The following is a 19,856-nucleotide window of genomic DNA, read 5'->3' as shown; positions in this document are numbered from 1 at the left end:
TTCCATCTCCACTCGGGAATAGGCATGTCTCCTGCCCAGCGCCTTATGTACCACTTCCCTAAGATCTGGAGTTGGAGGACACAGGACACAGGGTTGCAGGGAGAGGGGAGTCGGGAAGAGGGTGGGTAAGAGGCAGGAGGAGAATGCAGTTGTGTCTCAGTGCAAGGTCCGAGATGTTGAGATGTCAGAAGCAGTCCTGGTCATGGCTGTCTCTCACCAACAGCAGCAGGTAGAACCAAACAGACAGGGCAGAGGCCTCCCTTCCGGGAGAAACACTTCCTGGGAAGAGCCCTGGCCACAGACCCTGCACAGCCATCCAGAGGGAGCTGAGAAAGGTGAGCAGGAGGACAGGGCAGAATGGACATGGCTGAGGAAGTGACCTGAGATAAATATGACTGCACCAACTGACTACCGTCCACCTAGCAAGCCTCCCCCACCCTCCAGCAGCCTCTTAGTCTCCAAGTGCACACAGTGAGAAGACAGCTGTAACTGTGGCCTGGAACACCTGCTCAAGCCCCTCTCCCACCTCAGAAGATCCCACCAAGCACATGAGAGAGGTATCTCTTCAACATCACCTGTGGCTTCCATCAACAAGCCTGGGACACACTCAGTCCAAGGTCTGACCTTGGAAGCCAGTTCCTATCCTCAGTCCTCCCTCCCCAGGGCCATCACCTGCTCAGAACTGGCAGGACTCAGGGGAGGCATCATGGCTTGAACCACAGAGAGCAGACCCAGCCCTGCAGTGAGTGTCAGCAGCTGCATGGTCCCAGCTCAGCTCTGTCCCTAGCCTCTCAGCTGCTGTTTGCCCTGCAAGGTGGCTCAGGAGCAGTATCTTGCCTTCTCCAGTCCACACCCCTCTGTCCAGGAGATTGAAGTTTTGTTTGGATCAATGTGAATAGAGGAGCTAATTTGTGCAATTAGCCTCATGACTGCCTCTGGCACTTCTCAGGACCCAGGTCCAGTGAGAACGTTCTCAGAGTGAGAAGTGCCTCACCGAGGAATCTGAAGCCAAGAGTATGACACAAGAGCCCCATGGACTCACACCCTCCTCAGGAGCCAGGATCAGCCCTGGTCCTGGGAGTTACCCTGCTTGTCTGTGCTCAGGCCTCAGTCCCCACCCTGAGTGAAGTCTCCTTGCCTCCTGCTTCCTCCTGAGGTGAGACAGAAATACCAGGAGAATAAAGAGGTCACAGGAAGAGAAAGGAGCCACTTGGCTGGGACTTGCACAAGAGTCTGCACAGGGGCAGAACCTCACAGACAAGCTTATAAACCCTGCTTCCAACCAAATACACCCTCATCTCCTGTGGCTATGGTAAGAATTCTTTTGGCCTTTTTGACTGAAGATTTTGATGCACTTGATGTTGCCTGTACTCTGAGAACTCAAGAGGAGGGTTTTTTTTTTGGGGGGGGGGGGGTAAAGCATGATTTGTTTTTATTTATGTGTGCGTGGCACATGTGTGTGGGTATCCACAAAGACCAAAAGAGGGCTTCATATCACCATGTAGTTGTTGGGAACTGAACCCAAGTCCTCTGAAGAGCTACAACTGCTCTTAACCACTGAGCCATCCTTCCAGAACCATAATGCTTAGTCTTGATTGTCAGCTTGGTAAGATTTAGAATCACCATAAAAGCAAACTTTGGGGGAGTTCCTAGATCATGCTACCTGAGGAGGGAAGACCTACCCTGAATCTGGGTAGCATCATCCAATGGCCTGAAGTCCTAGACTAAATAAAAAAGACAAAGCAGGTTGAGTAGCTGCATTGTCTCTCTATCTGCTTCCTGACTCTAGAGTTAATGTGCTCAGCTGCCTCCTAGTGCTACTGCCATGTCTTCTGCATCGTGGCTTTACTGTACCCCCTTGAACTGTAAGCCAAAACTGTGTCTTCCTTCTTTAAGTTGCTTTAGTCAGGAATTGGGACAGTTCATCTCAATTTGCAACTTGATGAGATCTAAAATCATCCAGAAGATGAACCTCTGGGTGTACCTGAGGGCTTATCTTGAGTAGGTTAACTGAGGTGGAAAGACCAACTCGCTGTGGGTGGCGCCATTCTCTGGGTTAGGATCCTGGAGGATAGAAGGGAGTTATCTGAGCGCCGGCATTCACTACTCTCTGCTCCTTGACATGCCCTGTGCACCAGTTGCTTCAAGCTGCTTGTTGTGAATTCTCTGTCATGCAAACTGCAACAACAAACTGCAGCCCAAAGGCTTTCTGCTTAATCTGCTTCTGTCTTGGTATTTTATCACAACAACAGAAAAAGAAAACAAGACAGATAACTAAAGAAAAGGTGACCAGAAAAAGAAAACAAGACAGATAACTAAAGAAAAGGTGACCAGTAACAAGATATGAGGCCAAGATAAGAGCCAGCTCCTTAGTGAGCCAGGTTTAATTTCCAGCATGCACATGACAGCACAAAACCATCTGTAACTCCAGTTCCAAGGGACCTCATGTCCTCTTCTGGCCTCCGTGGACACATGTGGTACACAAACATACATGCAGGCAAAATACTCAAACACATAAAAATAAAACAATTTCAAAAAAGAAGTGGCACCATATCTGTGCTAAACATGACCTTGGAAGCCAGTTCCTATCCTCAGTCCTCCCTACCCAGGGCCATCACCTGCTCAGAATTGGCAGAACTCAGAGGAGGCATCATGACTCAAACCACAGAGAGCAGACCCAGCCCTGCGACTGTCAGCAGCTGCATGGTCCCAGCTCAGTTTTGTGCTCCTTTGGGAACTTGTTTGCAGCAAGAATGTATCAAAGTTTGATACCTTGGGCCTGAAAGGCCTTTTTTTGTTTTGTTTTGTTTTGTTTTTTGTTTTTTTGAGACAGGGTTTCTCTGTGTAGCCTTGGCTGTCCTGGAACTCACACGGTAGACCAGGCTGGCCTTGAACTCAGAAATCCGCCTGCCTCTGCCTCCCAAGTGCAGTGATTAAAGGTGTGCGCCACCACCACCCGGCTCTGAAAGGCCTTTAAATACTGGAAGCAGAGTTTGGTGAAAGCTGAGAAGAAAACTGAAAGAACATTAAAGTGAACAGCAGAAGCCTCAACTCATGAGGTGTCAGAGGGAAGCAACAACTCTATCCCAGGAAACCCAGGAACTGGCTTTCTGTCCTGCAGAGTGGCAGAGCCAGGATTTGAACCTAGATCCTGTGAGACCCATGGAGTCCACTGAAGGAGGCTGCATCCAGGTGCTTAACGAAGGACTCCGAACTCCTCAGTTCTGTGATCTTTGTTCCTGGTGCCTACAAACAGACTGGGAAAGGCCAAAGCCCAGGAGCAGACACTCTCACTCTTATCCTAGCCTAAGCAGAGAGAGCTTCTAGTGTGAGGGTGCATAACCAGCAATCTAGATACAAAGAGAAGTCAGTGAGGGACAGATATTAGCAAGGAGCCCTGAGGCCAAGCTCTGGGCCTGGGCCTGCTCAGCTCTGAGCCTTAGCACAATCATCTGTTAAGTAACAAATAGCCAAGCCAGGTTGATGGATTGTGTGAATTCATAGAGGCTAGGTAAAGCAGAGAGGATGGGGGAGCCTAGAGCCAAGATATATCTTTCAAAAATAGATACGTCTTTGCCCTCTTACCAACGCATTTTCTCCAATGAAGCCCTATCCCCCACAGCTGGATATCTCCCAATAGTTTTTGAACCCACTGATGAATTAAAACATTGATCAGGTCAGGGCCCTCATGATCTGCTCCTCTTAGGAAACATCCTTGCAAACATACTCAGAGAAGTATTGTCCTGATCTGCTAAATATCTACCCCCAACCAAACTGACAGTGAAGATTACCTGTCACTGAGGACTAGAGAGGACTCCACCATTAAGAAAACTGATTTGCTCTTGCATAGGATCTGGATTTGGTTCCCAGCATCCATAGAGCGGTTCACAGCCATCTGCGACTCTAGTTCCAGAGGCTCTGACCTCTGTGGACACTGCACACACATGGCTCACATGCATACAAGCAGGCAGAACACCCTACACATAAAATAGATTTCTGAAAAGATTAGCCATTACATACTTTAAGAGCCAATTCTTTGACATAAGTTCCTCTCAATCCCCCATCTATGTAAATCTATCTATGTAATAGATAAATGATATTTACCCACCAAATATCTTTGTGACTGCATCTCATTGGTTCTGTGTCGTGGAGAACTCTGAATAACACATCTTATAACAAGAGGTTTTGTAACTCAAAACTGTTCTGTAAACAAAAGCCTAAGCCAGCTGGCCACAATGATTTCTTCCCAAGCACTTAAAGCAGAAGCACTGATGGCTTGTCAAACACTTCAGGAAACAGAAGAGACCAGTTCTTCAAACTCTGGTGTAGGGTGAACCCTGCTCTGCGGCAGAGATCGCTCTGGCTTTCGTCTGCCACTGATCCTTGACTAGAGCTGGCCCTCTGCAGACAATACTGCCTCCTGAGAGGCCTCCAGGACTATGTCTAGCTCTGGAGCTGAAACTAGAAGTGCTTCTGCAGCTTCCGGTAGCTCTGAACCTCATGCTGGATCTCTAGGACAGTGAGCAGGTTCAAGATCTAAAGTTTGTGGTAGATGATGCTGCCTCTCTAAAAGGGAGTCTGTGACGAAGGTGAATTTGGCGGCAGGGGTGGCAATCCAGCCACTTCCCATTCTGTCCAAAGAGACCTTGTTGCAGTTGGGGGTTGATACCTGAGCCAGCACAGCTCCACTGTCTCACTTGGCTAGCGAGCTGACTCTAAATTCAGAGTTAACAGGCAGCCTTGTGCTATGGCTAGCCTGGGCAATGAATGCTATTGCCTATATCTGGAGTTGATGTCAGAGCTGATTCTGGATTGGCTATACCTCTGTTGACGGTGCTCCAACAGTTGCTTCCTTCCATTTGTCATCTGGAGATGGCTCCACACCTGTTAGCATCTCAGGACCAATGCAAGACCCTTTCCTGGCATGGAATAGAGCCCAGTCACAAGTACTAGAGCCAATGATTTGGTAGGCACCTGAGTCTTCTTGGTCTTAGGACAGGAGTGGATTAAGAAGAAGCTTCACCTCTTGTTGCTCCTATCAGATCTGTTGGCAAAACAGTTCACCCTGATGGACCTGATCAATTCTTAACAGATCAAGTGAGCTTTCCTCTGATCTCTGCTGCTCAGAAATACCTCCAGGGCTCCCTCCCAAGACCACCATTGTAATCGTGTGACTAGGAAACACTTCTATTCCTGAGGTCTCAATTCCCCTGTGTTGGGGCCACAGTGAAGATGGGCCCCACACTCGTATCTACCGTAAGATTCAAGGCTGTGGCCATGCATACTAGTTCACCCCTCAAATCTAGTAATCGGAAGTTAGGGCCAGGAGGATCAGAAGTTCAAGTTATCTTCAACTACATAGCAAGTTTGAAGGTAACCTAGGCTGTATGAGACAGTGTATCAAAAGCCAGAAAGAAGGGAGAGAAGGAAGGAGAGAGGAAGGTGGGAAGGCAGGCAGGCAGGCAAAATAAGGATTCAAGAATTTAGGACCATCAGCCAGTGTGGCTGACCTGGCCCACCAGTCACCCCCACCATTCTGTCCATAGAGACCATGTTGCAGTTGGGGGTTGATACCTGAGCCAGCACAGCTCCACTGTCTCACTTGGCTAGGGAGCTGACTCTAAATTCAGAGTTAACAGGCAGCCTTGTGCTATGGCTAGCCTGGGCAATGAATGCTATTGCCTATATCTGGAGTTGATGTCAGAGCTGATTCTGGATTGGCTATACCTCTGTTGATGGTGCTCCAACAGTTGCTTCCTTCCATTTGTTATTTTGTTGCTTCCTTCCATTGTCCATTTGTTCTAAAAGAAGAGTGCTCACTGGTGTGTCCCCAGGCCCACAGTGCACCCCCACCAGCTGGGAACCCTCATCAGTTTCGGGACTTAGTAGACATGTGATATGTACTTGTGCGGGACACAACACAGATTGCAGAAAATTGCCTGAGTGTATTATGTGTCTTCAAGCACTGTCCTGAAGCAGAGGACAGTCAACCTTCAAGAAGTTGCTGTGCACCTCAGATCCACAGACAACCCCCAAGTGGGGCTAGTTAGAAGTATCTGGAATCCATGAACTCCCTGTAGCTCCTTCCTGACTCATCCCCAAAGCTTCCTTGTAAAAGAGGAAGCAACTGGTCACCTCCTTAGCTCCTAAATACTAGTCAATCAGAGCTGGCCCTTCCTCTTTACGTGGAATCTTTGGTATCACTAAGAACAGGGAGAGCAAGGCTGTCCACACCAAAAAAAACAGGAAGTTTCGTAAGAAGGCGCAGGACTTCATGAGTCATTTGGAAAGTCCTGTGAGCTTGGCAACACTCTAAACAAGTCTCTGAGGTCCACTAGGCCAGGCAGGATCTAGGATCAAGCAGTACAGAAGCCCATGAGCCTCTGAGGGACTGGGCTATTATGAGAAGCGCCGGCAAGGAGCGAAGGAGCCACTAGAGGGCGCTGCACTCGGATGGCAGCGAAAGTCCCTCGCGGGGTGCCGTAGTCGCTTCTATAAAGGACGTGGCGTGGATCTGCTCCGCCTCTCGGCGGCCTTGGCGGCTTGTAGGTTCCTATCGCCATTGTTTCCGTTGTTGGCCTGGGACGCCGTAAATGACCCTACATAGCCCTCGGCCAGCTTCCGGAAAGACTGCGTCTCGTACTGACGATCGTAACAAAGATGTATCGTGCTTTCCTTCTGAGGGTTTAGTCGCACTAACGTGTGCAGCAGGCTAGCCATGTGGTATGGGGAAGGGCAGTTCATGATGTGCCGGAGGGCCGGGTGAACGGCCCCCAGGAGTTCCGGGAAGGAAAGCCGAGGAAATCTGGGCTAGTACGACGCAGGAAGTTCCTGTAGTCATCACTGGGTGGGGCTCCAGACCGGTCTCCCCTTCCTAGGGCTAAGGAATACCAGGGAAAGTGTCTGTCTATATTTTCTGCATGCATTGATGTAGGAGATCATTCTTGAAAGGACAGCTATTCCAAACTATTCTGAATACCAACTTGAGATGACCCAGATCCTTGACTGTTTAGTGTAATGCCGCTGAGCTGGAAAGAAAGGAGGGAGAGGTGTACGTTTTTTACTGTTTTACTTGTAGAAAGCCTTAACAAAGACAACAAACTATATGGACCCATTGGAATAGGAATAAAATACAGGCCTAGTGCAGTACTCTGGTGTGATCTTGCCGAGATGTGTGCAGAATGATTGTTTTCTTCCTTTCCTTCCCTAGGGAATTTGCAGGAGAGTAAGCACCTGTGAGGACTTGTTGGGCTCTTGGGTAAGTTGACCAAAGTCACAAAGATTTGGATTAACAGTCTTGGTGTGATACTGGACACTTGGTTCATCAACGCCCTGCCCCTAGAGGCGTTGCAGGTGTGGCTGCTGTGTCACATATGTGTCAGTAGGTGGCAGAGAGGAGAGAGGCTATGTCTAAGCTCTGTTCTGACCTGTGAACATCTGAATGACTTGTAGCCAGACAGCACTCCCTAAAGCTGGAAGTGGGATTGTGCTTCCTTGTTGTTGATTGGCTTAGGTCATTTGATGGCTCTGCATACATAAACCCAATAGAGGGGCTGGTCTGTAAAGAGGAAGTTTCAGATGAATTGGTTTGTTGGAAATCATGAAATCAGTAACCTCCAGGAATCCTGGGGCGCGTGTTTCTCTTCTCACCAGCTTGGGTCAAGAGACTTTGAAAAAACAACAGTGGATGGAAGCAGTGATGGCGTCTGTCTTAGTCAGGGTTTTACTGCTATGAAACACCATTACCAAACAGCAAGTTGGGGAGGGAAGTGTTTATTCCGCTCGCACTTACACATTGCTGTCTATTGCCAAAGGAAGTCAAGGCAAAACCTGGAGGCAGCTGATGCAGAGGCCATGAAAGGGAGCTACTTATGTATGAGTGCTCTACGTGCACTGCACACCAGGAAAAGCCGTCAGAGCCTCTTCTAGAATTGAACTCAGCAGTCCGTGTTCTTAACCACTGAGCCATCACGCCAACCCCAAAAAGAGGTTAGGCTTTGAGATAGGGTTTTCTTATGACCTTGGCTGTCCTCTAATGCAAAGATCTGCTCTACCACCAGTCCAGGGATGGTACCATCCACAATGGGCTGGGTTATCCCCACTGCTCACTAATTAAGAAAATGCCTCACGGTTGGATCTCATGGAAGCATTTCCTAAGCAGAGTCTCATGATTCTAATACAGCTCAATGGTGCTCAGGCCTGAGTCTCCATCCCTGGCACCACAGACAAGTGGAACTGATAATGGGAAGAGAAGTGGTTCATCACGAAGCACCATGATTTCAGAATATGGGAGTATGGTGGGACAGCTAACAGTGATACCTTTAAAACACAAGGGTAAAGGGGCTCACTGCTGCTGTAGGCCTCCAGAGATCTGGGGGTGCAACACTTGTGGATTAGGAGGGTCTACATTGATTGTTTTCTTTGGTACAGGAAAGTTGATGACTAAACTCTGCTTATGAGGAATGCCCAGTTGAGGTAAGAGGTTGGCTGGACCCACTGGAGCATGCTCAGATGGGATGTGGGTGGCTGCCCTGAAGATGCTGTTCTAGATCAGCACCACAGGCATGGCTCAGCTGCTCAGCTGTGCCTGTGACACTGGGGCAAGGAGCAAGTGGCTAATTCTACGCTTAGTGTTCAGAAGCCAGTAAGCACTAAAAATGGTTTGTAGCCTGACATTTTGCAGAGCCATGGTGGTGTGGCACTGGGGTTTGGCTCTGATGCTGTTAGCCAAACCCCAATGTCAGACAACCTCAGGCCTCACCAAAGGGTTGCATTTTCACCAAATGGTCAGCACTTTCGGGAGATGGAACTTTGGAGGTGGAGGGGTAGAAACTAGGTTTTCTAGGAGACATTCTGAGGGGCTGGAAAAATACAAGAAACTATCCATCCTTTTCATCTTCCAGATTCAGAAACCAAGAAGGGGGCCTACTTGGACAAGATGGCTGTATCAGGATGGGTGCAGGTACGATTTTAGACCATGGGCCTGAGGTATGCCCTCTGACCTCACCAGGGTCCTACAGACCCACCCATACAGGCTTTGGGCAGCTCTAAATTTACCCTGGTGACTAGCCCGTGTCCTAAATTATCAACTGGATTGGGTTGGCTTGGGTTTGACTCTATTTCTAAGACTAGTGAAGCGAGATCTGTGGTAGTGGCACTAGGGATGGGGGACCCTCTAAGACTCAACATCAACATCTCTAACTGTACTGTACATGGCCTTAAAAGAGAATTATGAGTTGGGTGGTGATAGCTGATCCTTTGAGTTCAAGGCCAGCCTGGTCTGCAAAGCAAGTTCCAGGATAGCCAGAACTACTACAAGAAGAAACTCTGTCTTGAAAAACATTTTTAAAAGGAGAGAATGATACAGGAGGGGAAACTGGCTGGATGCTGTGACACAAATAAAAACTTGATTCTTGAAGCTGGAATCTTTCTTTGCTGTCAGCACTCTCTCCCCTTAGGGTAAATAGCCTGTTGACTTTCTTCTCATCTCTGGAAATAAAACATACCACAGTGGATGATAAGATTTGAGGTAAGATTTGGGCTGGAACTGTAGCTTTTAACAGAATCTAAGCTTTATACTGTGGACAAACATTTCCCCTAAGCTGATGCTTAGGAGGAAACTGGCCCTAAAGACAACACTAAAGAAGTACTGGTCTACTAAAGTGTCTGAAGCCCAGACTGGGGCTGCCATTGTGTGCCAAGGGGGATATTGCTCAGTTGTAGAGCATGATGCTGGTGCCAGAAATGCACAAGAGTCCACAGGTTTCATCCCTGGGAGAGTAGAATTTCCAAGAAACAAAGCTTGCCCTTCGTGTCCTCCATTGGTGCCCAAAGCTCTAAGACCCCACCCTTCCTGGCAGCTGTTTCATACCAAAGGATCCACATACCCAAGTGTCACATAAAAGCCATTTATTTACATATTCTGAGAAATGGCCCTGTGGGCCAGCCTCTGATGAGGGCTCCTGGCTCCTCTGCTGAGGTGTTGAAGTGGGTGAGGAGACTTATTGCAGAGGGTAGCCTATAGGGCTCCACCCACAGCAGAGCTGTAGTGGCTGGAGCCTGCAGTCTTAGGAGTAGTTGGTGTTGGAGATCTCCCTCCAGAGTAAGGTCTTAAGGTGGCTGAGCACCAGCGAATGGTGAGCCTCAACCTGGCTGGCCAGTCCACTCAGTGTGGTGCATGTGCGCAGCTGTTTGCCCAGCTCCTCATAGAGGTCTGCAGGAGCTCCGGGCAGCAGATAGTCCCTCAGTAGCTCACACACCTTGGCCAGGTTGGGCTGGATGAGATCACCCTTGCACTGCCTCATGAGCCTGTCACATGGTGCCCTGCAATCTCTCCCATAGATGCAGTCAGAGCTCTGCTCACAGTGGCGGCCCTGAAGGAAGCGACGCACTGTAGCCTCTGGTGCCACCTGCTGCAGGTCAGCCATCTTGAAGTCATAGGTGGCTGTGTACCCTACATTGGCAAGTGTAGTCTCACACATGTAGAAGGTGCCGTAGGAACCGTGGAAGAGCTCCTCCACAAATTCCAGCAGACCAATGGCAATCTTTGCACGCCAGGGCCATGCAGGTCCAAACCACTGCTGGAGAGCCCGGTGCAGCACAGATGGCAGAAGTGGGCGCAAGGCAGGAAGCAGCACTGCCCCATGCCAGGAGCCATGAGGGATGCCCTCGGTAAGGTAGAGGTCCCCGCAGTAGCCCAGCAGCCGGGAAGCATGTTCCTTCTCCTGAAGGGACAACAGCAGCAGGAACTCATTGCGCTGCAGCAGGGCCCACATGGACTTGGCTTCTGCCAGAGACACCCTGTTATCCTTGTTGAAGTCCGCCATGAGAAGTATCTGGTCAACCAGCGCTGGCAGGGAAGGCAGGTCTCCTAAGTTAGCCTGGCATTTGAGACCAAAAGGAAAGTGAAGCATGCCCTGGTGATGCATACCTCTCAGCTAGAAGAGCACTCTTGTCTGGCCTGGTCTCTGCACCAGTCTATGTCAGCAACATGTGCTGCCTGCACCATACTCCAACTCTCCTCCCAGCTGTGCACACAGGCCCCAGGACACAGCACTAGCTTTGAGCCCCGTTCCTATCTCCTTCCAGTCCCTACTTTAGCCACACTGAATTTGAGGCCTCACCATACTGTCAGTTTGTTCCCGCAAGCCCTGGTATGATGCTTCCTTGCCTGCCCCCTGCCCAGGTCTTTGTAGACATCCCCAGCTGTGGGCTACAATAATGGTCTGAGCACTAACCTTGAGGAAGCTGAGGGTCATCTCCCGGAATTCCTTGATGGAGGTTCCCCTGGTGGGCTTGTCAAACAGCACCAGCTCCCGCCTCGGGGCTGCATCTGGCCAGGCCTTGGAGTTCAGCACCTCCTCAATGCCACATTTGATGGTAACCTCTTTGTCCTGCCAGAGCCCACTGTACACCTAGATGAGGTCACGGGTATATCCCTTTAGATGCCCAGCTTACTGCCAGCAGCAACCCACAGCAGCCTGCCAACCATGCCCAGCTGCACACCTGCTGGCCTGGGGCTGATGACAAACAGGTCCTCCACTCCACCTTTTGCAGCTCACATAGATCTTGGCAGACAGAGCCGGAGATGATGCCCTTCCGGTACTGGTCACACTGAGGAGACAGGCACCACGGTATGGCTCAGAGCATGGGGCTTGGTAGCCACACCCTACCCACTTCCTGCAGATCCACAGCCAGCCTAGCCATGCTCCTTCAGGAACCCCCAGAAAGGAAAGAAAAGCAAGGGGGCGGGGAAGCACCTGCAGCATTCACATGAGGATGGGTATCCATGTCCGAAGCATAGAGGCTGCTGGAAATGAGCCTGTCTCCAAGAGCAACCCTTCTATCCCCTGGTCTCACTGAGTTGTTCCCTCAGACACTGCCACTAGAGTAAACAGGTGGCCAGGACCACAGGTCCCCCTATCAGGCTTCTCACTGTAGCCCCAGCTGGGCCCGCAGCAGCAGAGATGTGGTCAGAGTCAGATGAAAGCAACAAGTCCAATAGGGGCCCTGATCATGGCCAATAACTAAGCCTCAGGCATTACCCAGTGAGCAGCATCTTTGGGCGCTGAGGCCACCCATCCCTGGTCACCCGTCTAGGGAGGCTGTCCAAGCTCTGGACTCAGCATGTCTGGGAACTCCTGAGGCAGCTCAGGGCACTCCTCTGAGCAGGTGCCACATTCTCATCCAGCATTTTTCCATCCACTCTGATCTCTGTCCTGGATAAGCCTGCCCTGTTGGCTAAGGCAGAAGTAGCCCGATGGTAGGGCCAGGCCTTGATGTCTACCTCAGGGTCCATCTGGACTCACAGTCACCAACATAACAGGTGCTGTGAAGGACACCCAGTACCTCAAGTTGTCCAATCCTTCAGTTGCTGGTCACTGTCAGGCTTATTTGTCACCATCCCTAAAGAAATGGCATCCAGGGGCCCCACAACTGCTGGGCCTCCTGTCCTAGGCTATCTCATTAGCCAAAGGCTCAGGGAGAGCCTCTCATCAGATTAAATCAGCACTACCCAGCCCCTAGTCTCAGGGTAAAGAGCCTGGTGGCTCTCATTTGGGTAAATTCCTAGATATACATCACTGGTTGTCATGGAGCCTGGTATTACTCAGAGCCAGTCTTGGAGGAAAGGGGGTAAAGAAAGTACCCAATATCCACGCCCCCATCCAAGATGCTGAGCCAGTCTGAAGCACTGAGTCACCCATGTGACCCACAAAGACCTGTGTGTCCTATGGCCACATGAAACAGGCTCGTCAGATATAGATAGAAACAGAAAAGGCATGCCTGTCATCCCACCACCTGTGGGCAAGCCCTTCAGCTCTGGCCTCTGTGCTGAGACCCCATCAACACCAGTCACAGGACTTTGGGGGATGAGAGGGCTCTGGTGCCCTTGGCTCACAACAGATGGAGAGGCAGGAGCTTGCTGACCCTGCTCAGTGTTCCAAGGTGGCAGAAAGAACAGCAGAGTTCAAAGGTTCCACAGAAACCAAGGTAGGAGCTAGCAAGATGGCTCAGGAGGAAAACAAAAAACAAACAAAACTTGTCACGGAGTCTAATGGCCTCATTTCTAACCCCAGAATATCCATGCCTATGTATGTACGTGTACATACATACATACATACACACACACACACACACACACACACACACACACACAAGGAAACTGAGGTAGGTAGTATGTTCAGCTATCCACGGGACTCTTGTTGTTCCCAGGTCTCTAAGCCGCCTCAGTTTCCTCAACTGCAGAGTGGGCCAGAGTGGTTCCCACCTGCTTAGAGCCTGGCTAGCACCTGAGACTATAACCAAGGGGTAGAGAAGGATCTCTGGTTCCCATCACCAGTCACAAGGAGCCGAGATACCAGCTTCATGAGTCTCATGGGCACACTCACATGCACTCACAGGACATGCACACTCAGCAGCAATGATTACATGGAGAGGAGGGCACAACACACTCTACCTCACACCCTGCTTTTAGGACTGGCCAGGCAGAACTCTCCGGGCCATTCTAGTCTCCCTGAAATCCATGTTTCAACATTTAAGTCATTAAGTTACCTGCAGCAGCCAATTTCTCCATTTCCTTCCCTTGACCTCCCGTCCACGACTCCCCCACCTCCAAGCCACCTCCTGCCACATCTCTAAGGACTCACAGGGTCAGGACCCGGGACCCAGGCAGACTTACGATCACCACCTGGCAGACGTGCCCGCGGCAGAGCTCTGAGTAAGATGAGTAGTGGACATATACCATCCAGCTGCCCACGAAGATGCCCAGCCAGACCAGCAAGACGTACTTGACCCTGAGGCCTGGGAGCCGGCCCTGTGAAGGAAGGACTGGGTGAGGAGGTGCCCATCTGTGCACCCGCTGCACCCACAGCCAAGTGCAGCCTTTCAACCCAGCTAGCACCCACCTCCAGTACTGAGAAGCATCTAGCTCGGCACCCCATGTCAGGCACATGCCAGGGTCTGCAACCAGGGGCTCTCCATCAGGGATAGGTAGACGATTCAAAGTGAGACGCCTAAGCTGAATGGAGATACTTTTTACAGTCTGCTACCTTGAAATGCCCTCATGTCCTAACAGCCCTGCCTCCAAACAAGGCCAGCTGAGCCGCTGAGCCTTCAGTCTGAGGCTAGTTCAGCCACTCCAGGGATTGACCCTTTTTCCCACTGGTCCCCTTTGAGCCAGGACCAGCAGGAAAAGAAGAATGGAGGGCAAGGGCCCAACAACCCACCTCTGTTGCACCTTGGGAAGCAGTGAAAAGACATGGGTCATGCACCCACATTCTCAGCAGCAGTATCAACAGCAGCAAGGGTGAAGGCCAGAATCCATCCACAACATAGAGACACCACTCAGCCTCAGCGGGAAGTCTGGCACCTGCCACCACCGGGATGGCTGTCACAGAAGGATACCTCCTGTGAGACTCAATCAGACAAAGTCCCCAGAGTCCTTGGATGCATAGAGCTAAACAGAAGGTGAGTGTCAGGGGCAGGGTAGGATGTGGGAACAGAGTCCGTGTGGGAAGGTGAGCTTTCTGTGGACGGACCATGCCAGTGGCTCCACAGGAGTGTCAATGCACAACGCACCAAATGTACAAGTAGAGACGGACAGGATAGGATATGTCAGGCTCTGCATTTGGCCACAATTTCCTTTAAAAAGTTGGTGTGTGCCAAGGGTGGTGCCACACACCTTTAGATTCCAGCACTCAGGAGGCAAAGGCAGGCAGATCTCCGTGAGTTCAAGGCTTGCCTGGTCTATAGATAGAGCTCCAGGACAGCCAGGGCTACACAGAAAAACCCTGCCTTTAAAAAAAAAAAAAAAAAAAAAAAAAAAAAGCCAGCTGTGGCTTTAATCCCAGCACTCAGGAGGCAGAAGCAAGTGGATCTCTTGAGTTTGAGACCAGCTGGTCTACAGAGTGAGTTCCTGGACAACCAAGGCTACACAGAGAAACCCTGTCTCAAACAAACAAACAAGCCATGTGTGTGGTGGACACATTTCTGTAATCTCACCACTTGGGCTCTTACAGGAAAAAATCAGCCTCGTTCCCTGCACCTACTCACAATCACCTATAACTCCAGTTCCAGATCTAATGTCTCCTTCCAACTCCTCCAGCAGCAGACACACTCATGGTATACATACATACATTCCAGTAAAACATTCATATACATAAAACAAGTCTGAAAAATGTTTTAAGATGGAAACCAGAAAGAAAAAAACAAAACCGGTAGTCCTAGCTCTACCACTCAAAAATCCTGAGGAGGGGCCTAAGACCTTTCCTTCTGTGGATGTACCAGGTCACCCTGTCATCCTCACCCCTCTGCCTTGACTTTCCCAGCTGACAGGTAAGAAGAGGATTAGGGGGTAGGAAGAGGTCTGGTCTAAGTGCTAAGGACACTGGCTTCCACTAAGTACTCCAAACAGTGTACAAAGTTGGCAGCTAGATGCCACCTCCCTCTCCACTGCCCACCCTGGAAAATGGCAATCCCTGCAAGGAAGGGACTGGGCTTCCAAATAGCCTGTGCCACATGGGGCTAGATGTCCCAAGCCCTAGGTAAAGGCAAGGAGGGATTAGCCATAGAGACCAGGCAGCAGGGAGGGTGAGAAGGCCAGACTTGTAAAGCAAGCAGCATGTTGGTCTTTCTGCTCAGGTGGGAAGGTGTTCTAGGACTCGGAAGCCCAGGAACCACACAGCTCTGAGGTGGGACAGTGTCCTAAGGGAAGGGCATCCTGAAACACAGGAGCCCAGGAATCATACAGTTCTGAGAGGAGACCTCCTCAGCAGAGGCACTGTAGCTCCCAGGGGAGGGTGTCCTCAGTGCCTCAGCCCTGCTCCCTCTCTTCCCTTCTTCTCTTCATTGCTTCCTGTCTTCCAATGAGAGAGCCACACCAGGCAGTAAATCTTATAAAAGAGATTTATTGGAGAGTCCAGGGAGAAGAGGGACAAATCCAGGAGTGGCTGCCTAAGGTCCTGGGAGAGAGCAGATAGCCAGGAATTGGACAAAGCATAATGCTTATTTAGGGATTCTGGGGGGTGGAGCTTCCTAGAGTGAAGATTTCCAGGGTGAGGATTGGTGGGATTTCAAGTCCTGAGCTTGCGGGAGCTCAGGTATTAATTGGTGAGCTTTCCTGTTCAGGGTTGGTGGGTGTTTCTACTCAGGGATTGGAAGTTTTTGTTCAGACTTTTCATCTAAAATTAGCATAATCTAGGGAGGGTCGTGTTGAGGGGTTGGAGGTGACCTTTGTGGCAGTTTCAGAGGCCAGAATCAGTTATGATAAGGAGGACTCCTCAGGTAGGGATCTGGCCACTTTCCTACCTTGAGGGTTTACAAAGTTTACAAAGTTTACAAAGGAAGCCCACCACAGGAAAAGCTTTCCTCTGCCTCTTAAGTGGCCTGAATAACCAACACAGCAACCCTAGAGGAGGAACTCTACCGATGTCAAGCATTTCCTATGGCCTGTCTACCAGCAGCCAGAGAGTCTGAGAATGGAACCAGCCAGCATCCCACTTTGGGATCTGGGAGTCATGCTGAGTTCACGTTTACCCTAGTTCCCTCGGGGCTAAACAAAAGGAACCTCTTCCACAGGAACAATGCTCAGTTCTTCTTCTAGAACATTCTTCCAGAAGGTTCTTCTAGGAGATGGTCGCTACTCTAGGGCATGGCTCTGTGGATTTCTTCTGGGGCCCTCTTGGCCCTGGCACTCAGCTATTTCTTTCAGACTTGTCCAAAATGAAAACAAGAAGACTGAAAAACTGCAGGGGCCACTGTTGCTGTGAGCAAGATCAAAGGACTCCAGCCACACCTAGAGCAAAGGGCCAGGGCCAGGGCCAGGACAGCAGCTGACCCAGGCTGGACCGAGTGAACTAGAAGCCTGCTAGAAACCTGCAGGTCAGAGCCCACTCCAGGCAGGCCCCTCCCTGGACACCTTGGCACAGGTGGCTCCCCTATACCACCTTGGCTAAGCTTTGATGGTTTACCTGGCCTTTGTCTGACCCAGCCCTTCTCCAGGATTCCTGAGCCTTTGCAGATCCCCACCCCAGGGCAGCTCTCACCACAGTGGTACTCAAAAACTCATGCAGATTTCTGCCACTAAGTGGGGAACAGGTTGGGAAGCCCTGGGCCCATAATTTTCAAGGCTGAACGGTCCAGCTCCAGGGAAGCTCCATGGAAGGTGGGGAGGTCATTACAGAGATAGTAACTGCACAGTGAACTCCCTGCCCAGGAAACCCAGGCCATGTACCAGTCCCTCAGTGTTTCCCATGTAGGGAAACTGAGACGCAGGGCAGGTAGGACTCAGCCAGTGGCTCTCTCTAAGCCAGCCCCACTGGGAACTGGCCAAAACCCCTCTCCTGCCACTCCTGGGTCCACTCACTGCTGAGTCAGGTCCTCTCCTTCAGAGCGAGAGGTATGGATACATCCCATCTCCTGGCACAAGAAGGTTCCCCCCATACACCTCAGGTCACGGACCCAACCCAGGGCTAAGCATGGATCTTAGCGTAAGCTAAGGCCTCTGGAAAAGGGCAAACAAGGGCATCCGGGCCTGGAAGACCTCTGCATCCAACAGACTTCAGCCCTCATCCTTTATCTAACAGTCTAGGGGAGGCCAGGCCCTGGGACAAAGGCATCCTCCAGCATCCTCCAGAATCCTCAGGACAGCCCTTCAGAAAGACCTTGGCTTGACTGGTGAGTGCTGGCTCCTTCCTGTAGGCTCTAAGGACCCCGGCAGCCAAAGGCTGGAGCCCAGAGGCCTGACCCCATCACCTCAAGGCATGAGCGGAGGGGCCTCTTCTGCAGATAGGAGCTGGCCCTCCACTGGCCCAAGGTCACCACAGCCCCTGGTTCGAGCTGTCTCAAGAACTGGCCAGGGGCTGAATATCTCCCAAGTTTGCTATTCCAGAATTTTTTTTGAAGTAGCGAAGGGAAGCAAGGACTTCTGTGCGTCCGCGTGCACCCATCGACCCTCGCCATCCCACGCCCTGCCCCTCCCCGTGTGGCAGCACCTAGCTGGCTGCCACTTACCTGCAGGCCCTTGGAGAAGGGGCAGAGGAGCACTAGGTGCACCAAGCGCCGCAGCCGCCGCATGATGGGCTCCGGCCCGGGCTGCGGAAGCCCGCGGCTGGCTCGGCCTCAGCCCCAGCCCGGCCAGGCCCGCAGCGGCTGCCGCTCGCTCTCCATGCGGGCCGCGCGTCCTCGGTCCGCGTTAAAGGCGAGGCGCGTGCCTTTCTGAGGACCGACCGCGACGCACGCGCGAGGAGACGGCCGGGAGGAGGGGCGTGCACGCGCGGGAAGATGGACAGGAGGGGCGTGCGCGCGCGTGCGGAGACAAACGAGAGGGGCGTGCACGCGCGTGGGAGAAAAGGCGCGCGGCCCCGAGTCTAGTCTGGCCCTCCCGCTGGGGACCTCGCCCCCTGTGGACTCCGCGACCCGCTACAGCAACCCGGACTGAGCTTGGAACACAAGGGCAAGGCTGGCGCTGGGGACCTGTAGGGCCCCGCCTGCGCTTGCGCATTTCTTCCACCTTTTCAAAGGTAAAAGACGTTAATGGATCTGCCCCCATCACTCCCCGGTATGCACGTGCGGTCAGTCCTGCGGCCACCACTGCTGACTGTCACCAAGTGTCTTCAGCCCTGGCTGCACCGGAGCACAGGGAAGGACCCACAACCCCCGCCGACCTCAACTGCTCCTGAGAGCCACTCTCTTCCGATTTCTGCCCATGGACAGACACGCCCCTCTCGTGTGACTCCCATTTTGGATGATTAGGAGGAAGGCAGCAGCGGACCCCTTCCTTGATAAGGGACTTGTTGAACTTAACAGACAATGGCCAGAATGCACCATCCACCATGCCCATCAGCTGCCCTCAATTCTCACCCACATCTTTCTTAGGGGTTCTATGGCGATGTCATTTGCATTCCCAGGGAAATTGGAGGCTGACTGCCTCCCCTTGTGCCCCAGTGCTGCGCATATATATGCCTTGCAAAATAGTGATAAAAGAGAGCTTTAGTTTAAGGATGCTAATTACTTCGCAATTACTGAACCAGGCCAACCTTCTTTTCATAAAAGTGGAGCGAGTGTCCCGTGAGCCCTGTGGAAAGGGTTGGATTTATAAGCTAGAAAGGCTGAAGACAGAAGCCTAGTGACACGGACTTGTGGCATGGGTAACTATTTTTATTTTTCAGTCTGGTCTTCTGGGGGTACAACAGCCATCTGTAATGTCTGTAACACACACAGTGTGTGTGTGTGTGTGTGTGTGTGTGTGTGTGTGTGTGTGTGTGTACTACATCCTGGAACTGGAGTTACAGACAGCTGTGAGCTGCCATGTGGGTGCTGGGAATCGAACCTGGGTCCTTTGGAAGAGCAGCCAGTGCTCTTCACCACTGAGCTGTTTCTTCAACCTGGTAAGATCATTTCACTTTATTTTATTTCATGCCTCTGAGAGTTTTACCAGAATTTATGTATACCACGTGTGTGCCTGGTGCCCTAAGGGCATTGGATTTCCTGGAACTGGAGCTATGGATAAATGTAAATTGCCACATGAGTACTGAGAAATGAACCTATGCCTCTACAAGAACAAGTGCTCTTAACCACTGAGTCCCCTCTCCAGGCTCTTTTGCTCTCCAGTGCCTCAGGGTACTAGTCCCTGGGTAAACTCTCTCCTGCTCACAAACTCTTAGCTCCTGAGAACTGGTTCTTAAGTGGTGGTCAGAGAGACTTGGATTCGATACCAAGTTGGCCTTTTTTCTGTGTTGTTTTTGTGAGACATAATGTCATGTAGCTCAGACTGGTCTTAAACTCCCTATGAGGCCGAGGATGAACCTGGCCTCCAAATCATTCTGCCTCCACTGCCCAATTGCTGGGATTCCAGACCT

At 51.2% G+C, this 19,856-nt stretch overlaps 1 protein-coding gene, 1 long non-coding RNA gene and 2 other non-coding genes across 4 annotated transcripts; 3 read left to right on the top strand and 1 right to left on the bottom strand.

Moving 5' to 3' along the window:
- Window positions 1-7,268: 7,268 nt before the first annotated feature.
- Window positions 7,269-9,418, top strand: LOC114625572. Its single transcript, XR_003712095.1, has 2 exons — window positions 7,269-8,475; window positions 8,904-9,418. It is a non-coding gene; the product is annotated as an uncharacterized LOC114625572 (long non-coding RNA).
- On the top strand, window positions 7,332-7,461 carry LOC114625630. Its single transcript, XR_003712104.1, has one exon. It is a non-coding gene; the product is annotated as a small nucleolar RNA SNORA17 (small nucleolar RNA).
- On the top strand, window positions 8,540-8,678 carry LOC114625628. Its single transcript, XR_003712102.1, has one exon. It is a non-coding gene; the product is annotated as a small nucleolar RNA SNORA43 (small nucleolar RNA).
- A 474-nt stretch (window positions 9,419-9,892) lies between the features above and the next one.
- Dipk1b (divergent protein kinase domain 1B) lies at window positions 9,893-18,251 on the bottom strand. The gene is made up of 5 exons (XM_028772932.1): window positions 18,010-18,251; window positions 13,679-13,813; window positions 11,506-11,613; window positions 11,238-11,414; window positions 9,893-10,880 (listed from the first exon to the last, which is right to left on the bottom strand). The coding sequence occupies exons 1-5, from the start codon at window positions 18,070-18,072 to the stop codon at window positions 10,068-10,070; spliced, it is 1,296 nt and encodes a 431-aa protein (XP_028628765.1). The 5' UTR covers window positions 18,073-18,251; the 3' UTR covers window positions 9,893-10,067.
- Between the last annotated feature and the right edge of the window lie 1,605 nt (window positions 18,252-19,856).

Source organism: Grammomys surdaster, unplaced genomic scaffold (genome assembly GCF_004785775.1).
Source record: "Grammomys surdaster isolate TR1022 unplaced genomic scaffold, NIH_TR_1.0 219, whole genome shotgun sequence".
Classification (NCBI taxonomy): domain Eukaryota; kingdom Metazoa; phylum Chordata; class Mammalia; order Rodentia; family Muridae; genus Grammomys; species Grammomys surdaster.
Note: the sequence above shows the minus strand (reverse complement) of the source record. Positions and strands in the feature narration are given on the sequence as shown.

What these genes read in the sequence shown, in the direction of transcription:
- Dipk1b (XM_028772932.1), bottom strand. Translation starts at nt 18,072, where the DNA reads ATGCGGCGGCTGCGGCGCTTGGTGCACCTAGTGCTCCTCTGCCCCTTC. An exon ending in CCTTCTCCAAGGGCCTGCAG is followed by an intron (nt 13,814 to 18,009) that starts GTAAGTGGCAGC and finishes CTTCCTTCACAG; the next exon opens with GGCCGGCTCCCAGGCCTCAG. An exon ending in TGACCCTCAGCTTCCTCAAG is followed by an intron (nt 10,881 to 11,237) that starts GTTAGTGCTCAG and finishes CTCAAATGCCAG; the next exon opens with GCTAACTTAGGAGACCTGCC.